Raw genomic sequence first — 19,339 nt, 5'->3', positions numbered from 1 at the left:
ACAAGAGATTTTTCACTACAAAAGTCATTCTTTCTCCTTTTTTTTACAAAGGAAATAAGTTCCTTGGTGTATAGTGTGGTGCTAATTCACAAGTGAGCCTTGACTTGATTATCAGCTGGATATTTAACCCTGGGATCTTGACCTGTGTGTATGCATATACAGTCCAGCACCTTGTCTAACCTAGGGAAGCAAAAGGCCAATTGTAGAACACGTTCCTGCTCTGTACACCTAAAACTTGCTGAGCCATTGAGATTTCTTGGATTTGACTGTAAATGATTTGGGTGCAAATTGCATTCTAAAACTGTGCATGTGACTGAATTGTCAACTGTGTGCAGAGGTCTGATCGTTTGTCTTAACTATGCAATTTTTACTTGCAGGTACTATCTGTCTGTGTGGAAGAAGAAAACATTGTTAATTATGCCACCAATGTGCTCCAAAACCCAGACTTGGCTCTGCGTATGGCTGTAAGAAGCAACCTTGCTGGTGCTGAGGAACTATTTGCACGAAAGTTTAATACCTTGTTTGCACAAGGAAACTATGCTGAAGCTGCTAAAGTAGCTGCATCTGCACCAAAGGTGTGCATTTAATGCATCTGGGTTCCTTAAACATGCTGCCTACCTGTGAAGGTGGACTTTTTATTCTTGGAACTTCAGATTTGTAAAGACACAATTTTGTTCTTTTGCATCTGAACAATTTAGTTTAAATGAGGTCACTAAGATTCACTCAACTTGCTGGATTTGTATTTTGGGTGTTGATTCCCCCTCAATTGGCCTGTTTTCAAAATGAGGGCGGGCAGGCCTTTTAGCAGTTTTGAACTTAAAATGGCTACTATAATGTGGCTATTCACATTGCATCTTTCCCACTCTCTCCAAATATCTGCCATGCTTATAGCTTTAATTCTCTTTGCATTTCTGTGCATATTTTGACTGCCACTCCAGACAGGAGCCATTACTTCCTTGTCTGTCTCCTTTCCTGTCACCCAGTCATGCCATCTTTTCATTTTTCTCCTTGGGCTTTTTCCACCCATCTACTCCTCTGCCTTTTCACTCTTGCTGTCCCAGGCTGGAATCCTCCTTTGATATGCCCACAGCTACCTTGTGTGCCTCATCTCATTCTCCAAAGGGGCAATCAAGACACCTGTTGCTGCCTGCTTATGAACAACAAGCATAAACTCCGTATCCTCGCTGCCAATTCCGTCCCCCACCCCAGCCATTGTCTTGGATTGAACCAAACTTTCCCAACTTCAGCCCCATATCCTCCATCTCAAAAGACCACCTACTTCATCCTCTAACATTCCTTACCTGCTGTGAGACTCTTGTCCATACTCTGGCACCTGCCAGGCTTGACTCTTCCAATGCTCATCAGGCCAGACTCTCATCCTTTGTGTTCTGTAAACTTCAGTTTGTCCAAAACTGCCTGTATCTTCTGCTCCCCAATTCCTGATTTAAAATTCTCATCCTTGTGTTCTAATCCCATCGTAGAATCGTACAGCACAGGAGGCCAATCAGCCCATCGTGCCTGTGCTGCCTCTTTGGAAAAAGCTATTCAATTAGTCCCACTCTCCTGCTCTTGCCCCTAGTCCTACAAATGTTTTCCCCTTCAAGTATTTATCCAATTCTCTTTTGAAAATTATTTAATCTGCTTCTGCCACCCTTTCAAGCTGTCCATTTTTCTACATAACTGGAGAGCCCTTAATAAATAATTAACATTTACCTTTGTTTTATAACTCACTTGAGCATGGATTTTTGGTGGTCTTTTGGCCCCACTCCCTTTATCCAATTACCCTGCTGCGGTTTCTTTATTGCCACACTTCCCACTTTCCCTGCTAACTTCCTTTTTGGGGGAGCCCCCCCCCCCCCTCGGGGGGGGGCAAGGTTGGGTTCGGGGTCACAGCTCTGTTGCCGTACTCCTCACCAGCACTGTTCTCACTCTGAGCTGCCATTCTGTTTACTGAAGGAGAACACAGGGCACATCTGGTATATGACAAAATCACACTGCCTTTCCTATCTCATCTCCTGCAGCCCTACAAACTCCCAGAACACTCTTCCTCTGGTCTTGTGAATTCTCTCCCTAAACCCTCCTGCCTCTGCACCCCCCCCTCCCTCCTTTAAGACTCTCCTTAAAACCCAGCTTTTGGTCACCCCTCCTAATCTCTCCCCTTGACTCTGTATCCATTTATTTCTGATTACGCCTCTGAGAAGCACCTTGGGATGTTTTTCTATGTTAAAAGGCTCCCGTATAGATAATAGATCTATATATATCTTGTGGTCTTCCTGGATTCTAGCTAGAACTTATTTTACCCTGTGTAAAATGGCCAGCAGAAGCTTTGTTCCACCACAGCTGGGGTCGTGTGGCGTAACAATTTGGAACCAGTAAAGCTATAGTTAATAAAATCTTGTACATTCTGCACTTTAAATCATCTGTTATATTTCATAGCTGAGCACCCAGTGTGATAACAAAATTGAGACATCCAATACTTTGAACAACTTTTGAGCATAGTCATAACTAGTATGTGTATAATTTCACATTGTGCACACATGCAGGGTTGTACACTGGTTCCACAAGGAACAAATCCTAAAATGTGTGGTGGGTAAATAGTTTATACTAAATATACACAGTATTTTGTGTGAAATTGGGAGCTGTGATAGTAAATAGCTTATTGTATGCTGCTGCAGTTACTACTGTCTTCAATTATCAGGGTATTCTGCGGACTCCAGACACTATTAGAAAATTCCAGACTGTCCCAGCCCAGCCAGGGCAAGCTTCACCTCTTCTGCAGTATTTTGGAATCCTCCTTGATCAGGGACAGCTGAATAAATATGAATCACTGGAGCTTTGCCGGCCTGTCTTACAACAAGGCCGCAAGCAGCTGCTGGAAAAATGGCTAAAGGAAGACAAGGTAACCAGTTTAACTTGGGTCTAAACTAAAAGGGCATAGGAACAAGAGTAGGCCATTTACCCCCTCGGTCTTTCTGCCGTTCAGTGAGATCATGGCTGATCTGTGACCTAACTCAATAACCTTTAATACCTTTTGCTTAACAAAAATCTATCAATCTCAGATTTAAAATTAACAATTGTTAGCATGAGTTCCAAACTTCTACCACCCTTTGTGTAGAAGTTAGGTAACACTTCACTCCTGAAAGACCTGGCTCTAATTTTTAGGCTATGACCCCCTTGTCCTAGACTCTCCAACCAGTGGAAATAGTTTCTCCGTTCCCCTTAATATCTTAAACTTCGATCAAATCCCCCCTTAATCTTCTAAATTCCAGGGATTACAACCCTAGTTTGTGTAATCTCCTTGTAATTAACGCTTGGTGTCCAGGTATCATTCTAGTAAATCTATGCTGCACTCCTCCAAAGCCAATATATCCTTCCTAAAGTGCAGTGCCCAGAACTGAACACAGTACTCCAGGTGTGGCCTAACCAGGGCTTTGTATAGCTGTGGCATAACTTCTACCCCTTTGTAATCTAGTCCTCTAGATATAAAAGCCAGCCTTTTTCAATGATTTTCTGTACCTGTCCATGACATTTTAATCTATGTACATGGACCCCCAAGTCTTTGGACCTCGACTGTTTCAAGCTTTTTACCATTTTAGAAAGTATTGATCTATCCATTCTAGGTCCAAAGTGGATAACCTCACTTGCCTACTTTGAAATCTATTTGCCACCATCTTGCCCATTTACTTAATCTGTTAATATCTCCTGTAATCTTGTGCTTCCACCGACAGTTTACAATGATACCTAGCTTTGTGTCGTCAGCAAACTTGTGTATCTCTATCCCGTCATCTAAGTCATTAATAAATAAGGGCAGATTGACTATCCTATCTATAGTCCAGACTCAAGTGTTATAAATGCAATAAAAATTTGGCTTTAGGCATTTCTATGCAATGCATCTACTTTAAAATGAATCTGCTGATAAACACTTCATATTGCCTTACTGTTTTAACTCTTGTAGCTGGAGTGTTCTGAGGAGCTGGGGGATTTGGTGAAGGCAGCTGATCCCACACTAGCTTTAAGTGTCTATCTGCGAGCCAATGTGCCAAATAAAGTTATACAGTGTTTTGCGGAGACTGGACAATTCCAAAAAATTGTTCTTTATGCGAAAAAGGTATTTTCTTCCTTCTAACCTAAATTATTGACTTAAACTGCTGCTTTGGCGATGTTGCCCATTATATAATAATTCTATAATAGAAAATGCTTGAGTTTAATTTCCACATCTATATAAAGACTCGAAAACAGGAAATGTGAATTGGTAGAGCCATTTTGTAAATCTTCCTGTACTTGAACTCACTTGATCTGTTGTGCCACCTTGTATTTTGGGCTAGAGTATATTGGCAAAAAAATTCAATGGCCCCAAGAACATTTGAATTTAATTGTTCAAGATATAATTACTCCATGTCTCCAATGTGCAAAGGTTACTTCATTTTTTAGTGTTGACCTTACAAGTCATAACTTGTACCAATTTTTTGACAGGTTGGTTACACTCCAGACTGGGTCTTCCTGCTGAGAAATGTTATGCGGGTGAGCCCAGACCAGGGACTTCAGTTTGCTCAGATGCTCGTCCAGGATGATGAACCTCTTGCTAATATCAATCAGGTCAGTTATAGAACATAGCCAAGCTTCACTTTTTAAAAAAAAAACTTCAGATCTATTTAGCTGGTGCACCTTGAACTGAGATTTCAGTATCATCTGAGGATGAGTAGCAATGCTGAGAAACTTGGGTCATTAGTCACTTGCTACTGCTAGCCTCTTGTGGGTTGAGCTGTTTCTAGGAGTTGGTGTGGATTTGGTTAGTGGAAAGTTACATTTTTTTCACTTTTTCCCAATCTCTCTAAATGGCCAATGAGCCTAACACTCAACCCATAAGCTCTTCATTTGATGAGGGTGTTTCAAATTAAGTGTGCAATTTCTCTGAAGATTCCTTAGCTGAAAATCTAAACTTGATCAGTGTAACCTCAGGAAGTTCCCTTTGTGCAGTTATGCTTCTATGTATGATCTTTAAATGCAAGTGCCATTTTCACCAGCTTAATCTAATTGAGGGTCATTCATTGGTGTAGGCACATACTGACCTGTAGGCAGGTTTATAATCCTAGTAGTATTTGCACTCCTGTTGGGCTCACTGTAAAGCCCAGGTGCAAGTGGAAATGGCTAAGGAATGGAGTGAGTAACTTGTAGCTTTTTCAAATTGCATGAACTGCACCACCCTGTTGTATGCTGGGCTATAGAAGGCTTGAGGCTCAAGTATTGGCCTTTTTAATTATAAAATGGAGATAAAACCTAAATAATTAGTTTTGCCAAGTAGCTTTTAGAAAACACATTTTGCGCACTGCCATTGAGCAATTTTAGAGGAATTGATCTTGTCTCCAGCAACATCTACAGATGGTGTTGAAACAAATGTGGTTTGGCCTTCATGGAAATAAGTGACAATGAGCTGTACATTGAAGTTTGGCTAATATTGTGATCCTCCCTTTGAATCTCAATTATATAAAGAGAAACATTATATTACCCTCTCCTAAAACTAGTGCCTCTTGTCAAATGGCATTCTTCAGATTAGTCTAGACTGTTAATGTCAGCGGGCTATTTGATTGTGGAGGACATCACAGCAGAACCTAATTGTTTTTTGCCAGTTGGGATTAGCTGAGTGGCTACCATGCGCAGGGAGCCTTGGCTGCCTGACCCAACTGTTGCCCTGGTTGAGATCTAACTCAACAGGCCAAAAATCAAATCTGTTGGTTTTTCTGGTCTGTATGGATGAATGCTGATAATTGTAATCGGGAGCTGTGCAAGTTCCAGAAGGTTAATGCTCTGCTTTCTCACAGATTGTAGATGTGTTTATGGAGAATAACCTGATCCAGCAGTGTACTTCTTTCCTATTGGATGCTCTGAAGAATAATAGACCTTCTGAGGGTCACTTACAGACTCGCCTACTTGAAATGAATCTGATCCATGCACCACAGGTGGGAGTGTACACGTACTAATTGACTTCAGTTTTATTGTGCTGCAACATGTCTTCTGGTATTGTTTCTAACTTGTATGAAGGTTTAGTGGATGAGAATTGGCATTTTGGGTTATTTCTTGGTGTTTGAGAACAAAATAAAACCCCTGCCCTTCAACACTTTGATACTGTTTGCATTTCAATATTTCTGGTCAGATAAGGTGGAAACATTGTTTTCCAAGATTCTGTAGCTGTCCTTGTTTAAGTCTAATAACTTTGGTACATTGTAGTATGGGAATGGCCTTGGGTTTAGTGAGTATAAATGAAGAACCATTTTTGTAAAAATTGGGAGCAATATTGTGTGCTTTAATGCAAATTTAATGGCTTTCAATTCTAATAATCTCCAGCTAATATGGGATATGGTAGGTTAAGGCAGTGCCACTTGGTTAGGATGTGGAGATCACTAGTCTCTAATAGAGATTGTAAGTGCTTTTTGAAAGCTTAGCATTGCAATTTTACTGTCATGGTCTATCACAGTGCCACCTACAGTTGTCACAGGTACTGTCTGGAATTCTATGACCCACCTATACTGTTTGTTTCTGATTTCAAGTTGCATAAATGTTTTCCTGCAAACCAGGGAATCTACTACAGAGTGGTGTTTAACAAATCTGGTGGGGTCATCCCTGTTTTAATTGTTAACGAACTTTAAGATTGAGGCTTAAATTTACTAAACAACCAATGTTATAGACCATTCTATCAGTTTATAGAGGGATGTCCTTGCTAGCTGAACATTATCAGCCAACACGCAAGCTAATCAAAAGCTAAATGTACTTCAATATTTTAGTGCTAGTTCAGCATCTTTCTGAAGAACGTGAGCAGACCTTCTGTATCTTATACAAAATTTGCTGACTCTCGAGCATTTGACCTCACTATCACTGCATTGTTAATCTAACCAATTGTAGCAGCTGGTTATTGCAGTTTATGGGAGTTATTTTATGTAAATGTCTAATGTGCTTACTAATAGGACTTTGTTTTCTCAGGTTGCTGATGCAATCCTTGGAAACCAGATGTTCACTCACTATGATAGAGCCCATATTGCCCAGCTGTGTGAAAAGGCAGGCTTGCTGCAGAGGGCTTTGGAGCACTACACAGATCTGTATGATATTAAACGAGCTGTTGTTCACACTCACCTTTTAAACCCGGAGGTATGAGTTTGAAGTACACTAAATTTGATTTTAATCTAAATATTTTGGCAAATGTGGAGGATTCCCAGTGACATGCAGCTATTGACATAGGTCAGTCTCTAGTGAGTGTATTTTAAATAACTGAATAGTGACCAGCCTTTTTTGTCTTCTACAACCCTGTCACCACACTGGTATCATCTTGGTAGACCCTCCAGCTCCAATTCCTCATTTCTAATTCTGCATTTGGTTGTTATTCAGACAATTGCTGTCTCCAGTGACTTCTGAATGTAGGAGACCTGTTGGAGATGAGAAACTAAGTCAATCCCTGTCTTGCTGATGTGCTAGCTTCTAATTGACTTCATTCCCTGCTGCAACTTTTTTTATGTAAAGCAAAGAGTCAGTAATGATGCTAACCTATTAACTTGGAAGTGACTGACATGAAAAATGTATGTAGCTCCTAATATACTATTCAGATACATAAACTTAAATATGCATTGAGTCTCCAGTCACTTAACATGTAATGGCAAGAACACATCTACCAGACACCACTAAAATGGAATCTGCTGAATAGAATGTGTACATGACTCGGTCGATCATGAAAGTAATCCTCACCAGAAAGATAAGTGACTGCATATTGGGATAGCTGCACTGAATCGGCTTTTTCAGTAAAGCGGATAATAAATTAAAACCAGCTAAATTCTCAGGCTCAATCAGATAGGCTTGTGTGACTGGAAGAAGTCAGCCAGCATGACCAATGTTTTAGAAACCAAATTGGCAATTCTTTGAATTGATGGTCTCATGAGTACCAACTTCCTGTAGGACATGTATACCTACTGATTTGCAGAGACTTGCCCCTTCCATGGGACAGGAAGTCCTTCCTGGATGCTTTTGCATTTAGCAAGATGACACTCAGCACCTGCCACCCCCCTTCTCAAACAAGCTTCAAGTGAGCATTCCTGGAAGCATGCTGTGATGAGACCTGGGAAAGAGAACTGCTCCATCTTTGCCCTCAAATGGAGCTATGGGTCTAGTCATTTAGTTACCAATTGCAAATTTTAACATTGCATTAGACTAATCTCTTGAAAATTGAAGTAGTGTTCAATGCCATTGAAGAGTTTCAGAAAAGTGATTCTGGATGGTTTTGTACTGAACCATAAATACCAGAAGAGTCCCAAGTTGCTTATTTAACTGATCTCCAGTTAAGGTAGCAGAGGGAGTTACAATGGTCTCTCCTCATAGGGAGGGGAAAAAATCAACCAGACTGGGGTCTCTGCTTTTGATTGTTATCCAGTGATCCTTGCTGAAAAGTGCAGGGATAAGGTCAGGGTCTAGCTCAGGGATAATACACTCCCTCCCCCTCTCTCAATAGGCAACATTTGCCATCTTGGTTATTTCAGAGGGTACAATAGACCTGGTAGAATTCAGGCATGTCCCAGAATGAATCTGCCTTCAAGAGGGAGAAAACCAAAAGTGAATAACAGTGTTGGTGTGGATCCTGCACAGAACCATCACTTGTATAGCTGCATCTGTTCTAGATGTACTAATGAGACTAAGTTATAACATTAAACCAAGGCAGAGTCTGACTGTTAAGGTGGCTGTTGAAGATTCCATATAAAGATCCTATGGCATTTGGAGCAGGGAGTTCTCCTGGTGTCCTGGCCAACTTTCTTCAACAAAACCCAAAACATAACTAATTTGTCTCATTGCTGTATCACTCATTCCTCTTTGTTGGATCTAGCTTTAAACAAATTGTCTGCCGTTTTTGCCTTCATTTCAAAATTTGTGTTAAGCTGCTTTTGATGTTCAGATAAAAATGCAATCTCCTGCCAACAATCTAAAACGTTTCTTTTATTATACTTGGTTCATATATAGTGAACCACTTTCAGGCAGCTAGGGTTTAAATGTTTTCTCCCCTCCTTTAGTGGCTTGTGAACTTCTTTGGTGCACTCTCAGTAGAAGATTCTCTTGAGTGCTTGCGCGCCATGTTGTCCGCTAACATCCGCCAGAATCTGCAGCTTTGTGTGCAAGTAGCATCCAAGTACCACGAGCAACTTAGCACACAGTCATTGGTAGAGCTTTTTGAATCCTTCAAGAGTTATGAAGGTAAGAATCTGTTTGAGCAGAGAAGTGACTTGCATAAAAGCGTAGGAAAATTGTTCATATTTTTGAAGCATTACGCAATGATATTAAATGCCCATGATTAACTCTTAGCTGGCTTGGTTTTCTTTTTTAAACTTCCCTTTTTAATTTTGCAGGATTGTCTCATGCCTGGACTGTAAAGTGTCAAGTACTCTATTGTTTGTGCAATTTTATTTTAATTGGTGTAAAAATGACAGCACTTGAAACCTTGTTGCAGAATATATACAATAAACAGTTCAATCTTTCCAATATGACAAGAACAGCAACGTCACATTCTTTTTATTGATCTACAGTCATGTCAATTGTTTTTCTTTCCATCTCCCCTCAGCACACTTACCTTTCTAAAATCTGCCCTATTCTAATTCAGTGACCTTTTTGTACTTTCTATTTGGACGTTAAACCTGCTAACAGTGCCACTCCCTTTTGCTCATAAATTGCTGCAAGGCCACCAACTGCATTAAGAATGATGGAAGAAGTTTCTGGCTTGGACTTGGCGTAGTCTGTCGAGTACAATGCTATAACCCCAGATGGACACATGCTACCATTCTACTTTAGCTGTAAATGTACTTTTTTTTAGTGCTATTGAGTCTTTACCTGTATCTCATTATGTGTTCTCTTGTCAATTAGGATTATTTTATTTCCTTGGATCCATTGTAAATTTCAGCCAGGAGCCAGATGTTCACTTCAAGTACATTCAGGCAGCCTGTAAGACTGGGCAAATTAAAGAAGTTGAACGTATATGTCGTGAGAGCAACTGCTATGATTCAGAACGTGTGAAGAACTTCCTGAAGGTACTTGCAAAATATTCTGCTTACTCCTTCTTTGCCTCTTTCAGTTGAGGGTCTGAGCAGCACATTGCTCAATTGGTCACATTCTTGCCTGCTGAAAAAGGTTGTTGGCTTGTGCCCCACTGAGGGAGTGCTGTATTGTTGGAGGTGGCATCCTTTTGGCTGAGATGCTAAGTGAGGTCCTGCCTAACCTGTTCTGGCAAAGGCCCCTTACCACTATTCAAAGAGCAGGGGCGGTTCATTCTTCAACTATACCATTTAAAACAGTGGTCATTCAGCTCATTCAAGTTAGCCAGCGCACATCTGCCACTTATGCCTAAATAACAACCAAGCTTAAAGTATAAAAAGCCCTATATAAAAGTATAATTTTTTATAGCTACAATCCTAATCAAACATGGATGTCTTTTTTTAAATTTCTAACTTGACCCTGACTGCCTATTGTCATATTTGGCTAAAAACCACTATCTTGCCCTGGTGTCCAGTTATCATATCAAGTGTTGGATAGTGTCTGTTGAAGAATCGCTTAATTTCAGCAAAATGAATTACTTGTAAAGTGCAGTTAATGAAACCTGAGCTTGCAGTCAATAGCTGTTATTGGACTTGTAAGTCATCTCAGTAAATAAGCTGAATTTGTGTGGGTAGCTAACAAATGTCTACCTGTAACCAGAAGGTGGTTTAAATGCTCCACTGTCTTTCTGTACTTTGCAGAACTAACATTTGAATCTTGAATTAATACTGTCTACTCTGCTGCAAATCAGACCTAGTCATTGGGCATTCCCACAGAGGTGACCAGATAGTCTGCTCCTGGGTTTCTGTCTAAAGCTCCAGTGATTCCTTGCATGAACTCCCTTTTTGAGGGAAATTTCCACTTGGCACTACTGGATATTCTAAGTTGGACATGTTTGGGTTCATTCATCCATCTGTTTATAATTGAAATTTCCTTTAACACTGCAGATGTTAAATCAGTTGTCCAATTTAGTAGCATGAAGTTTTTTCTTTTAAAATGGTATAGTAGATGTTTACCTACAAAGGCTCCAACATGGCAGACCTCCCAGTTTTATTGAATCTGCAATACCACTGTACTAACCCTGTGAGAGATTAACTTTTTTAAATTCAGAAATTCCACTTTTATCTTCAAAGAATATTGTGAAATAAAGAAGATACTCGCTTGAATGTTAAATTGGGTCTTGATCTGGAGTTCTATGACAGTACTGTTTCAATTTTGCAAAGATATAACATAATGAAATGATCTGACTTTTGGCATGTTGTGTCAAAGCTATCTAGTTACAGCTACTACTAAATTGAGTACAATGGTGTTAGTAAGTAACCTGTGGTATGTGGATCAGCATGTTCTGTATTCTCAGGTTAAAACTGAGGCTAAATGGAGACACCTATAAAGGATTCCATTCAGTCACCTTGATAATTTGAACAAAAAATGTGCTCACTGACTGTATACAGAAATAGGTGCTTTGACTATAGTCTTGAGCTACTTCACTTGTCTGCTCTTGTGCCCAGTTGCTTCTTTCCTACCTTTTTGCTACGCAGTGATGTTTATCAAAGGGAACCAAAGAAATAGGTTCTGAATTTTCTTTTGCAAGAGTCTGATTTTACTGTGGATTGGAGGGGGGAGGAAGAAAGATCAAGGTGAACAAAATGTGTTTGAAACTAGGCTTGTAAAGCTCACTGAACAATTTGGTTATAGTATATTAAATGATCAGTCTTTCATATTTACTGTCCCAGTTGGTTACATTGGCATCTAGAGCCTTTTTTGCACTTCCCATATCAGAATTTTAATCAAGATGACACTTAAATGTTGCTTTTGAATAAGCCAGGTAGTACTCCAAAAACCAGAAGGTTAAATATTTGTATACTTGTAAAGTGTTTTATTTCATATTTTAAACTCCAATTCTGTAGCACTGGTCATAAAAATGACCAATTTTGGTGCCAAGAACTGTTCAGAAGTTCAGGTAGGACCTGTTTGTCAGCAGTATGAGATTAGTTGGAAAGGTTTATGGTGCTTGAAAGTGCTAACAGATTATGTAGCTGTTAACACCTCTAGCTGAAAAGTTACTAGAACCATTGCAGCCTGAAGATTGAAGGTGCCTATTGCCAGTTTCTTGTGCCAGACAGTAATTTTTTTTTCTTCTAGGAAGCCAAGTTGACAGATCAGCTCCCACTGATCATTGTGTGTGACCGGTTTGATTTTGTTCACGACCTGGTTCTGTACCTGTATCGCAACAACCTGCAGAAGTACATTGAGATCTATGTCCAGAAGGTGAGTGGAAATAACTAAAATTGCTAAAAATGATTTAAATAGCTGTTCTTGGGACTGCCACTGCTTTTTGGGAATTAAAACTTTTTCAAATCTAGACTTGACAAATTGACTTTTGGCTTTTTAAAGGGGAATTGGATAAATACTTGAAGGGGGAGAAAAAAATTCCTGCTATAGGGAAAGAGCAGGGATGTGGGACTCATTGGATAGCTCTTTCAAAGAACCAGCATGATTGGCCAAATGTGCTGTGAGATTCTATCAATGACATTATCTGAATTATACAGAAGTGTTGCATTATAAATTACAAACCATAACATTGGGGTGACATTTCAACACTGATCTTTAGCTTTATAAACTTGAATAACAGGTATAAAACCACAAAACATCCTGGAAATAATTTGTCTTGTATGCTTTTAGGCAGCAAAAGTAACAGGCTGGGATGTAAGGGTGAATTCATAAAGTAGAAAACTGTAATAGGTAATTCACTTCATCTTTCTTTGTGGCTGTCACAAAAAAGTCACCAACTCTGTAATGTCTCATTGTGCGCAGGTGAACCCAAGCAGGCTTCCTGTGGTGGTGGGTGGACTGTTGGATGTGGATTGCTCAGAAGAAGTTATTAAAAATCTCATCACTATAGTCCGTGGACAGTTTTCGACTGATGAGCTTGTGGGCGAAGTGGAGAAAAGGAACAGGTCAGTAACTGAAGTGGCTGATTTTTCTTTTTTGTATGCTTGGCCTCCTTTGGAGGTAATTGAATTAAGTTCCCCTGCTGATTTTGGTGATGCTGCTACTTCTGTCACCTGCAGGACGAGGTTGTTTGCCTTTTCCCTCCCCTCCCCAAAAACTCTGAAAAGCATGTGCAAAAGGCTGGAGTGTTCAGATAAAAAGCTCAGTATAGAGTAGACTCTTGGTGTCTTATCCAGCCATAGCGCATGTACATATTGGAGTTTGGTTAGTATTGCAACAGATATTGGCAAGAAGTGGAATATTAAGATTGAGGAAAACTGTAAATTCTGGAAACTAAATGCTGGGAATGCAGAGCAGCTCAGTCAATATCTGAGTTAGTGTGTACTTCTAGTCTTTGGAATGTAAACTCAAATACTGCAGTTCTTTAAATTTCCTAACTTCCCTTAACCTTTTGGATGATCAAGGTTAGATACTCAAACTAGCAATGATGACTAGGTGGCAGGCAACGAGCAGCATGCTTCTAGCAAGTAAAGCTGGCAGTTTACAGCTTAGTTGGAGTATTCTGGTTCAGGGGTATTCATGTGCTCCCCAACCTCTTTATTGAAGTAGGATCCATGTGCCATTGAGCCTCTCGTACCTCACTTTTGCTGTTCACTTTATGGACTGGTCCAATCATTCATGTGCAGGCAGCAAGCAATCAACAAAAGTAATTTTTTTTGCATTATAGTTCCATGTTAGAGGAAGTCATGCTGTAACTTAAGTGCTCTGACTACACCAAGTGCTGTCCATTTCTGGTCACCAAGCATTGGAGCCAGTTAAGAAAACACTACAAGGCTCATCCCTAGTGTTATGAAAAATAAGAAATTTGAGTATCAGACTTGGGTGATTTTGGAGGCATAAGCAACTGTTGTAGGAAAGGTAAATCTGGAAAATTGGTAATGGGACACTTTGTTCAAACTAGTAAATGGCAAATTTAGGAAATTTGCCAACACTTATCAATACAAGGAATGATTTGCAGGGTAGAGTAGTGGATGTGAGCCTGGCCCTTAATATACATTGACCTACTATGAAATGGAACCCTGAAATTAGGGAATTACAGGATGCTAGAATGGATGAACTAGGGTGGGCTGAATGGCCTTTGTTTGTATCTTGTGATCTCATCCACTGCTGCTTGAGAAACTTTAGCTTCTGATCCAGGCCCAGGACTTTTAGGGGGCAACCTTTTTTAAACTTCCAGGCCTAGAAAGTTTAGAGTGGAGGCTGAAAGTTGCCATTGTGCACAAGTATGCAAAGAAAGGAACTACATGCTGAATTTGGGACTGGGTTGGAACACCCATGCTCTATTGAGCACTCCATGGACAGTGCAGCTTGCAGTTTTTAATTAAGCAATCTTGATTGAAGCTAGTGTGTTTTGCAAAGCCTGTGCTCTAGTTACACCCCATTTACTGTAGTGTTTTGTTATGAAGGTTTGTGCCTTGGGCCTCTTTCCCAATGTGTATGCTTTGATACTGGCAGCCTACAAATTACCCATGACCAGGAGGTATGAAATGGCCTAGAGTATCTTGCCAGCTTGGTTATTTTCAAGAAGTTGTGCAGCTCCCCTGTAATGGCTTAGCTGAGATATGCATGCTCAGAATTGTGGACATGACAATTTGGCACCACCCTATTAATCCAATATCTCCAGACTGCTTGTTTTGGTCAAACATTGCTCATGTAGCATTCTGCCTTTTTATTGCAGGTTAAAACTGCTGCTTCCATGGCTGGAGGCTAGAATTCATGAAGGTTGTGAGGAACCTGCTACCCATAATGCTTTGGCTAAGATCTATATTGATAGCAATAACAATCCTGAGCGTTTCCTGCGTGAAAACCCTTTCTATGACAGTTCTGTGGTTGGCAAATACTGTGAAAAGAGGGATCCACACTTGGCTTGTGTTGCCTATGAAAGGGGTCAGTGTGATCTGGAGCTCATCAAGGTTAGTGTTTTAATTTATTGATCTACAGCATAGATTTATCAATTTTGAATTGAGATGCATATTGTCTAGATGAAAGCTGGCCTAATTCGTTATACCAGGGCATGGGGTTGAGGTACAAGGCAGCATCGATTTTTTTAATGGTCTGAACTGCAAGTGCAGGCAACTTCTATGAACTGTTGCTGAGTGGTAGCCTGTAAAGCACTTATGGCATAAAATGCAGTTGTTTGACTTCTATTTCAGAATGCTGCTTTCAGTTGCTACCAACAGGATTGCTTCAGTAAAGCCATGAAGCTCTATTCCCTCAACTATAAATCTTCATTTACCTAAAATGTAGCCAATTTGGCCCAGCAGTAATTGCAGTCCTTCAATCCAGAATCAAATCGAGGGAGTAGTACCTGTCTTCAAGCTAAGATGTCATTTCATCCTTCTCTTGTTCGTGTATAATTTAACTAATTTTCCGATCTAATTTAGGTTTGCAATGAAAACTCTCTGTTCAAGAGTGAGGCTCGCTATCTTGTACGCAGAAAAGACCCTGAGCTTTGGGCCAGTGTCCTCGAAGAAAATAATCCCTTTAGGCGCCAACTGATTGACCAGGTATACTTTTGTTTTTTTTTCCTTTTTAAGCCTTCAAATTGCATTCATGCTCAATGGATAAATGCATCATTTAGTGCACCACTGGGCTGAAAGATACCATGTTTGCTCCCTTGTGCATGTGGAGCGTTTTAATTGGGACAACACTGGAGACAGAACCCAAGGTACAACTGTTTGTTCTTGCTAAATGAACATGCATGGACTTCAGCTGAGGAAGGGATCAAACTTGGTGATGCCAATTTTACAAAGGGCTTGGTATAACCATTGAAAAAGAAGGTGGACTTGGGGTGGAAGATCAAAATTTAAATTGTGGCTAATGGATACTCCATGTAGCATTCCTTGTATCCCAGTTGACATGGACACTTTATTTGCTGTACTTTGTCTATATCAGTACCTCGCGTCTAAATCTACTGAGAGCTCTACCTAATGGGAACAACTCAATGAGATGCCAGATTAAATTTCTCGTACCAATCTTTAGATGAAAAGAAATGTGAATATTCTGTAACTTTTTATTAACAGATCACAAATCAGTAGGTGTTATATTTTAAGCTTGGTGATATCTGAAATTCTCAAGTTCAAAATTGTTCTATTTTACTATCAGGACTTCAAAACCTTACTGCTGGCCATTTAACAGGACTACAATGAAAAGGTTTTTAGTTCAAATTTCCATTCACTTGTCACCACGTGATTTTTGAATGTTAAGTCCTGTTCCCAAACATCTTATTGTTTATACTCCTAGATGTGGGAGAACTATGATTCTTCATTCATTTCCCCCCCACCCCAAAAAAACAAACACTTTTTTACTGAATGCCACCCTTTGGCCCAGCTAAGATATTGAGCTTAGCTGACAAATTTTAGTTAGAACAACTTGCTGTTTGTTTTAAAATTAGCATTTAAACTCCTGAACTGCTTCCAAAGTGGAAATAATGACTTTGTTATCAGGTTGTACAAACAGCCCTGTCTGAAACTCAGGATCCAGAGGAAGTATCTGTTACTGTGAAGGCCTTTATGACTGCTGACCTTCCCAATGAGCTGATTGAACTGCTGGAGAAAATAGTTTTGGATAACAATGTCTTTAGTGAACACCGGTAGGTCAAACAGCTTTTTAAAAAAATTCTTCTATGCAATTTAAATTTATATGAAGATTTTGCAAACATTAGGTGAAATGTGCATGCTATAATCGAGCAAGAACTAATTGTAAGGCTTAGCCTCTTGTCAGTGGATGGCTGTTTAGCATTAAATCTCCCATGGGTAGGAGCTGGTGCTTTTGAATTCATCTTTTACGTATTGTAATGATCCTACTACAATCTGAAAGGTGATGGAAATAGATTGGATTAGGAGGCTCAGCTTTTATAGGTTGATACTGCTGTCAGCTGTGGATGTCCTTTTGAACAAAAAATTTTGTCCAGCTGCAAAATTTCTTTCAGTAACTGCTCATGCATGGAATAAGTTTAAAAATCTTGGCCATCTGTACTTAATTGCATTGGCAGTAGAATATGCCATTTTTAGGATTGATCTCAAAGGGGTACATTTTTGATGCAATCCCTATATTCTTGTACAGGAATCTACAGAACCTACTGATTCTCACTGCTATTAAAGCAGATCGCACACGTGTTATGGAGTACATCAATCGTCTGGACAACTATGATGCTCCTGATATTGCCAACATTGCCATCAGCAATGAACTTTTTGAAGAGGCCTTTGCAATCTTTCGAAAATTTGACGTGAACACTTCTGCAGTGCAGGCAAGACCTTTCACATTTTCTTGTTGACTTATTCTAAGGGATTGAACTATCAATGTATAAAATGGGTAAAAGTAAATTAGCAGATTATATTTCCTGTCTTAGAACCATGGTCATAGAGCTGTTTTTATAGGAAAACCACTTCTGGGAAATGGCAAGGCTTTTGCTGAATTTCTACTTGTCTCCCAAGTATAATTGATGTGGAAGTTTACAATGTTTTAATTTTTAAACTTTTGTTTACCTCCTTAGGTTCTGATTGAGCACATTGGAAATCTTGATCGTGCTTATGAGTTTGCAGAGCGTTGCAATGAGCCAGCTGTATGGAGTCAGCTGGCAAGAGCGCAGTTGCAGAAGGATTTGGTTAAAGAAGCCATTGACTCCTATATCAAGGCTGATGATCCATCTGCCTACATGGAGGTCGTGAAAGCAGCCAACAGGAACAGTGAGTAATGCAAATCAAAACTTTGAACTCAAGCCTTTGAGACTAAGAGTGAGGCCATCCATTCAGCTACCTCTACTGCGTCCCTCCCTTTCACTAAACCTCCAAGCCATTAGACTCGGTCTTTTGGTTCTCCCATTTCCCTTCATGCCCTCTGAGCTCATAGTCACTGAGACCCCGCTCTCTACTGTGTACCCACTAAACTTTTTTTCTATTCATTCATGGGATTGGGCATCACTGGCAAGGCCAGCATTTATTGCCCCTGAAGGTGATGAGCTGCCACCTTGAACTGCTGCAGTCCGTATGGTGAAGGTTCTCTGCAGTGCTGTTAGGTAGGGAGTTCCAGGATTTTAACCCAGTGACTGTGAAGGAACAGTGATATATTGTCAAGTGACTTGGAGGGGAATGTGCAGGTGGTGTTCCCATGTGCATGCTGCCCTTGACCTCCACCACCTAGAAGGACGTGGGTTTGGGAGGTGCGTCGAAGAAGCCTTGGTGAGTTGCTGCAGTGTACCCTGTAAATGGTACGCATTACAGCTGCGGTGTGAAGGGAGTGAATGTTCAGGGTGGTGGATGGGGTGCCAATCAAGCAGGCTGCTTTGTCCTGGAAGGTTGAGTTTCTTGAGCGTTGTTTGAGCTGCTCTCATCCAGGCAAGTGGGGAGTATTACATCACACTCCTGACCTGTGCCTTGTAGATGGTGGAAAGGCTCTGAGGGAACAGGAGGTGAGTCACTTGCTGCAGAATACCCAGCCTCTGACCTCCTCCTCTTGTAGCCACAGTATTTGTGGCTGGGCCAGTTAAATTTCTGGTCAATGGTGACCCCCAGGATGTTGGTGCAGGATTTGGCAATGGTAATGTCATAGGGAGGTGGTTAGACTCTCTCTTGTTGGAGATGGTCATTGCCTGGCACTTGTCTGACACAAATGTTACTTGCCACTTGTTGACCACCCAACTTTCCTTCCTGGCCTCCATGCTAGCTGGTATTGTGAACAGTTCCCTCTCCTTCAAATCTGCTGTAATTTTTCCCTTCCTTCTTTCTCTCCTCCCCACTCCAAAAAAAACCACTGTCCAACTGCCACATCTCCAACCTCCCTCCCCTCAAGTCCTTGAATGTGTTGCTGGCATGGATTTGGGAGCCAGTCTTTCCTGCAACTGTATTTGAAGCTCTCCAGTTAGGTTTCTGCCCCTTGCCACAGCACTGAAACAGCTTTAACCAAAGTCACAAGTAACATCTATGATTGTGACTATGGTAAACTATCCCTCCTCCCTGTCTGCAGCCTTTGGCTTCTTGTCACCTGTCCTAATGTTTCCTTGGTCTCTGTAAATTGTTGCCTGATTACGCTCCTGTGAAGTGTTTTGGGACATTTTACTACGTTATATAAATGCAAGTTGTACCTTCTGCACTTGAAAATCCACTTTGCTTAAACTGGTGAAACAAACCACCAAATAAGTGATGCACGTTGAATGGGTCAGCAGAAATTCTGCTTTTTGACAGCCATAGCAAATCGTGCAGCCCAGAAGTAACCTATCCTACAGTAATGACAATAGGCACATTATTGCAGCTGTCACACCAGCTGACCTGGAGTG

At 40.5% G+C, this 19,339-nt stretch overlaps 1 protein-coding gene across 3 annotated transcripts in view; it reads left to right on the top strand.

Moving 5' to 3' along the window:
* The window catches only part of LOC137342258 (clathrin heavy chain 1-like), a 64,401-nt gene that overhangs the window by 29,415 nt on the left and 15,647 nt on the right, over positions 1-19,339 (top strand). For all 3 annotated transcript variants that reach the window (XM_068006104.1, XM_068006103.1, XM_068006105.1), the window contains exons 7-21: positions 378-575; positions 2,699-2,899; positions 3,956-4,108; positions 4,474-4,596; positions 5,820-5,957; positions 6,976-7,140; positions 9,042-9,222; positions 9,886-10,049; positions 12,196-12,321; positions 12,868-13,010; positions 14,744-14,978; positions 15,450-15,572; positions 16,512-16,657; positions 17,131-17,314; positions 17,561-17,753. In XM_068006104.1, the coding sequence (XP_067862205.1) occupies positions 378-575; positions 2,699-2,899; positions 3,956-4,108; positions 4,474-4,596; positions 5,820-5,957; positions 6,976-7,140; positions 9,042-9,222; positions 9,886-10,049; positions 12,196-12,321; positions 12,868-13,010; positions 14,744-14,978; positions 15,450-15,572; positions 16,512-16,657; positions 17,131-17,314; positions 17,561-17,753 (2,473 nt within the window). The remainder of the gene's footprint in view (positions 1-377; positions 576-2,698; positions 2,900-3,955; positions 4,109-4,473; positions 4,597-5,819; positions 5,958-6,975; positions 7,141-9,041; positions 9,223-9,885; positions 10,050-12,195; positions 12,322-12,867; positions 13,011-14,743; positions 14,979-15,449; positions 15,573-16,511; positions 16,658-17,130; positions 17,315-17,560; positions 17,754-19,339) is intronic.

The sequence above is a fragment of the Heptranchias perlo genome, chromosome 25 (genome assembly GCF_035084215.1).
Source record: "Heptranchias perlo isolate sHepPer1 chromosome 25, sHepPer1.hap1, whole genome shotgun sequence".
Lineage (NCBI taxonomy): Eukaryota > Metazoa > Chordata > Chondrichthyes > Hexanchiformes > Hexanchidae > Heptranchias > Heptranchias perlo.
Note: the sequence above shows the minus strand (reverse complement) of the source record. Positions and strands in the feature narration are given on the sequence as shown.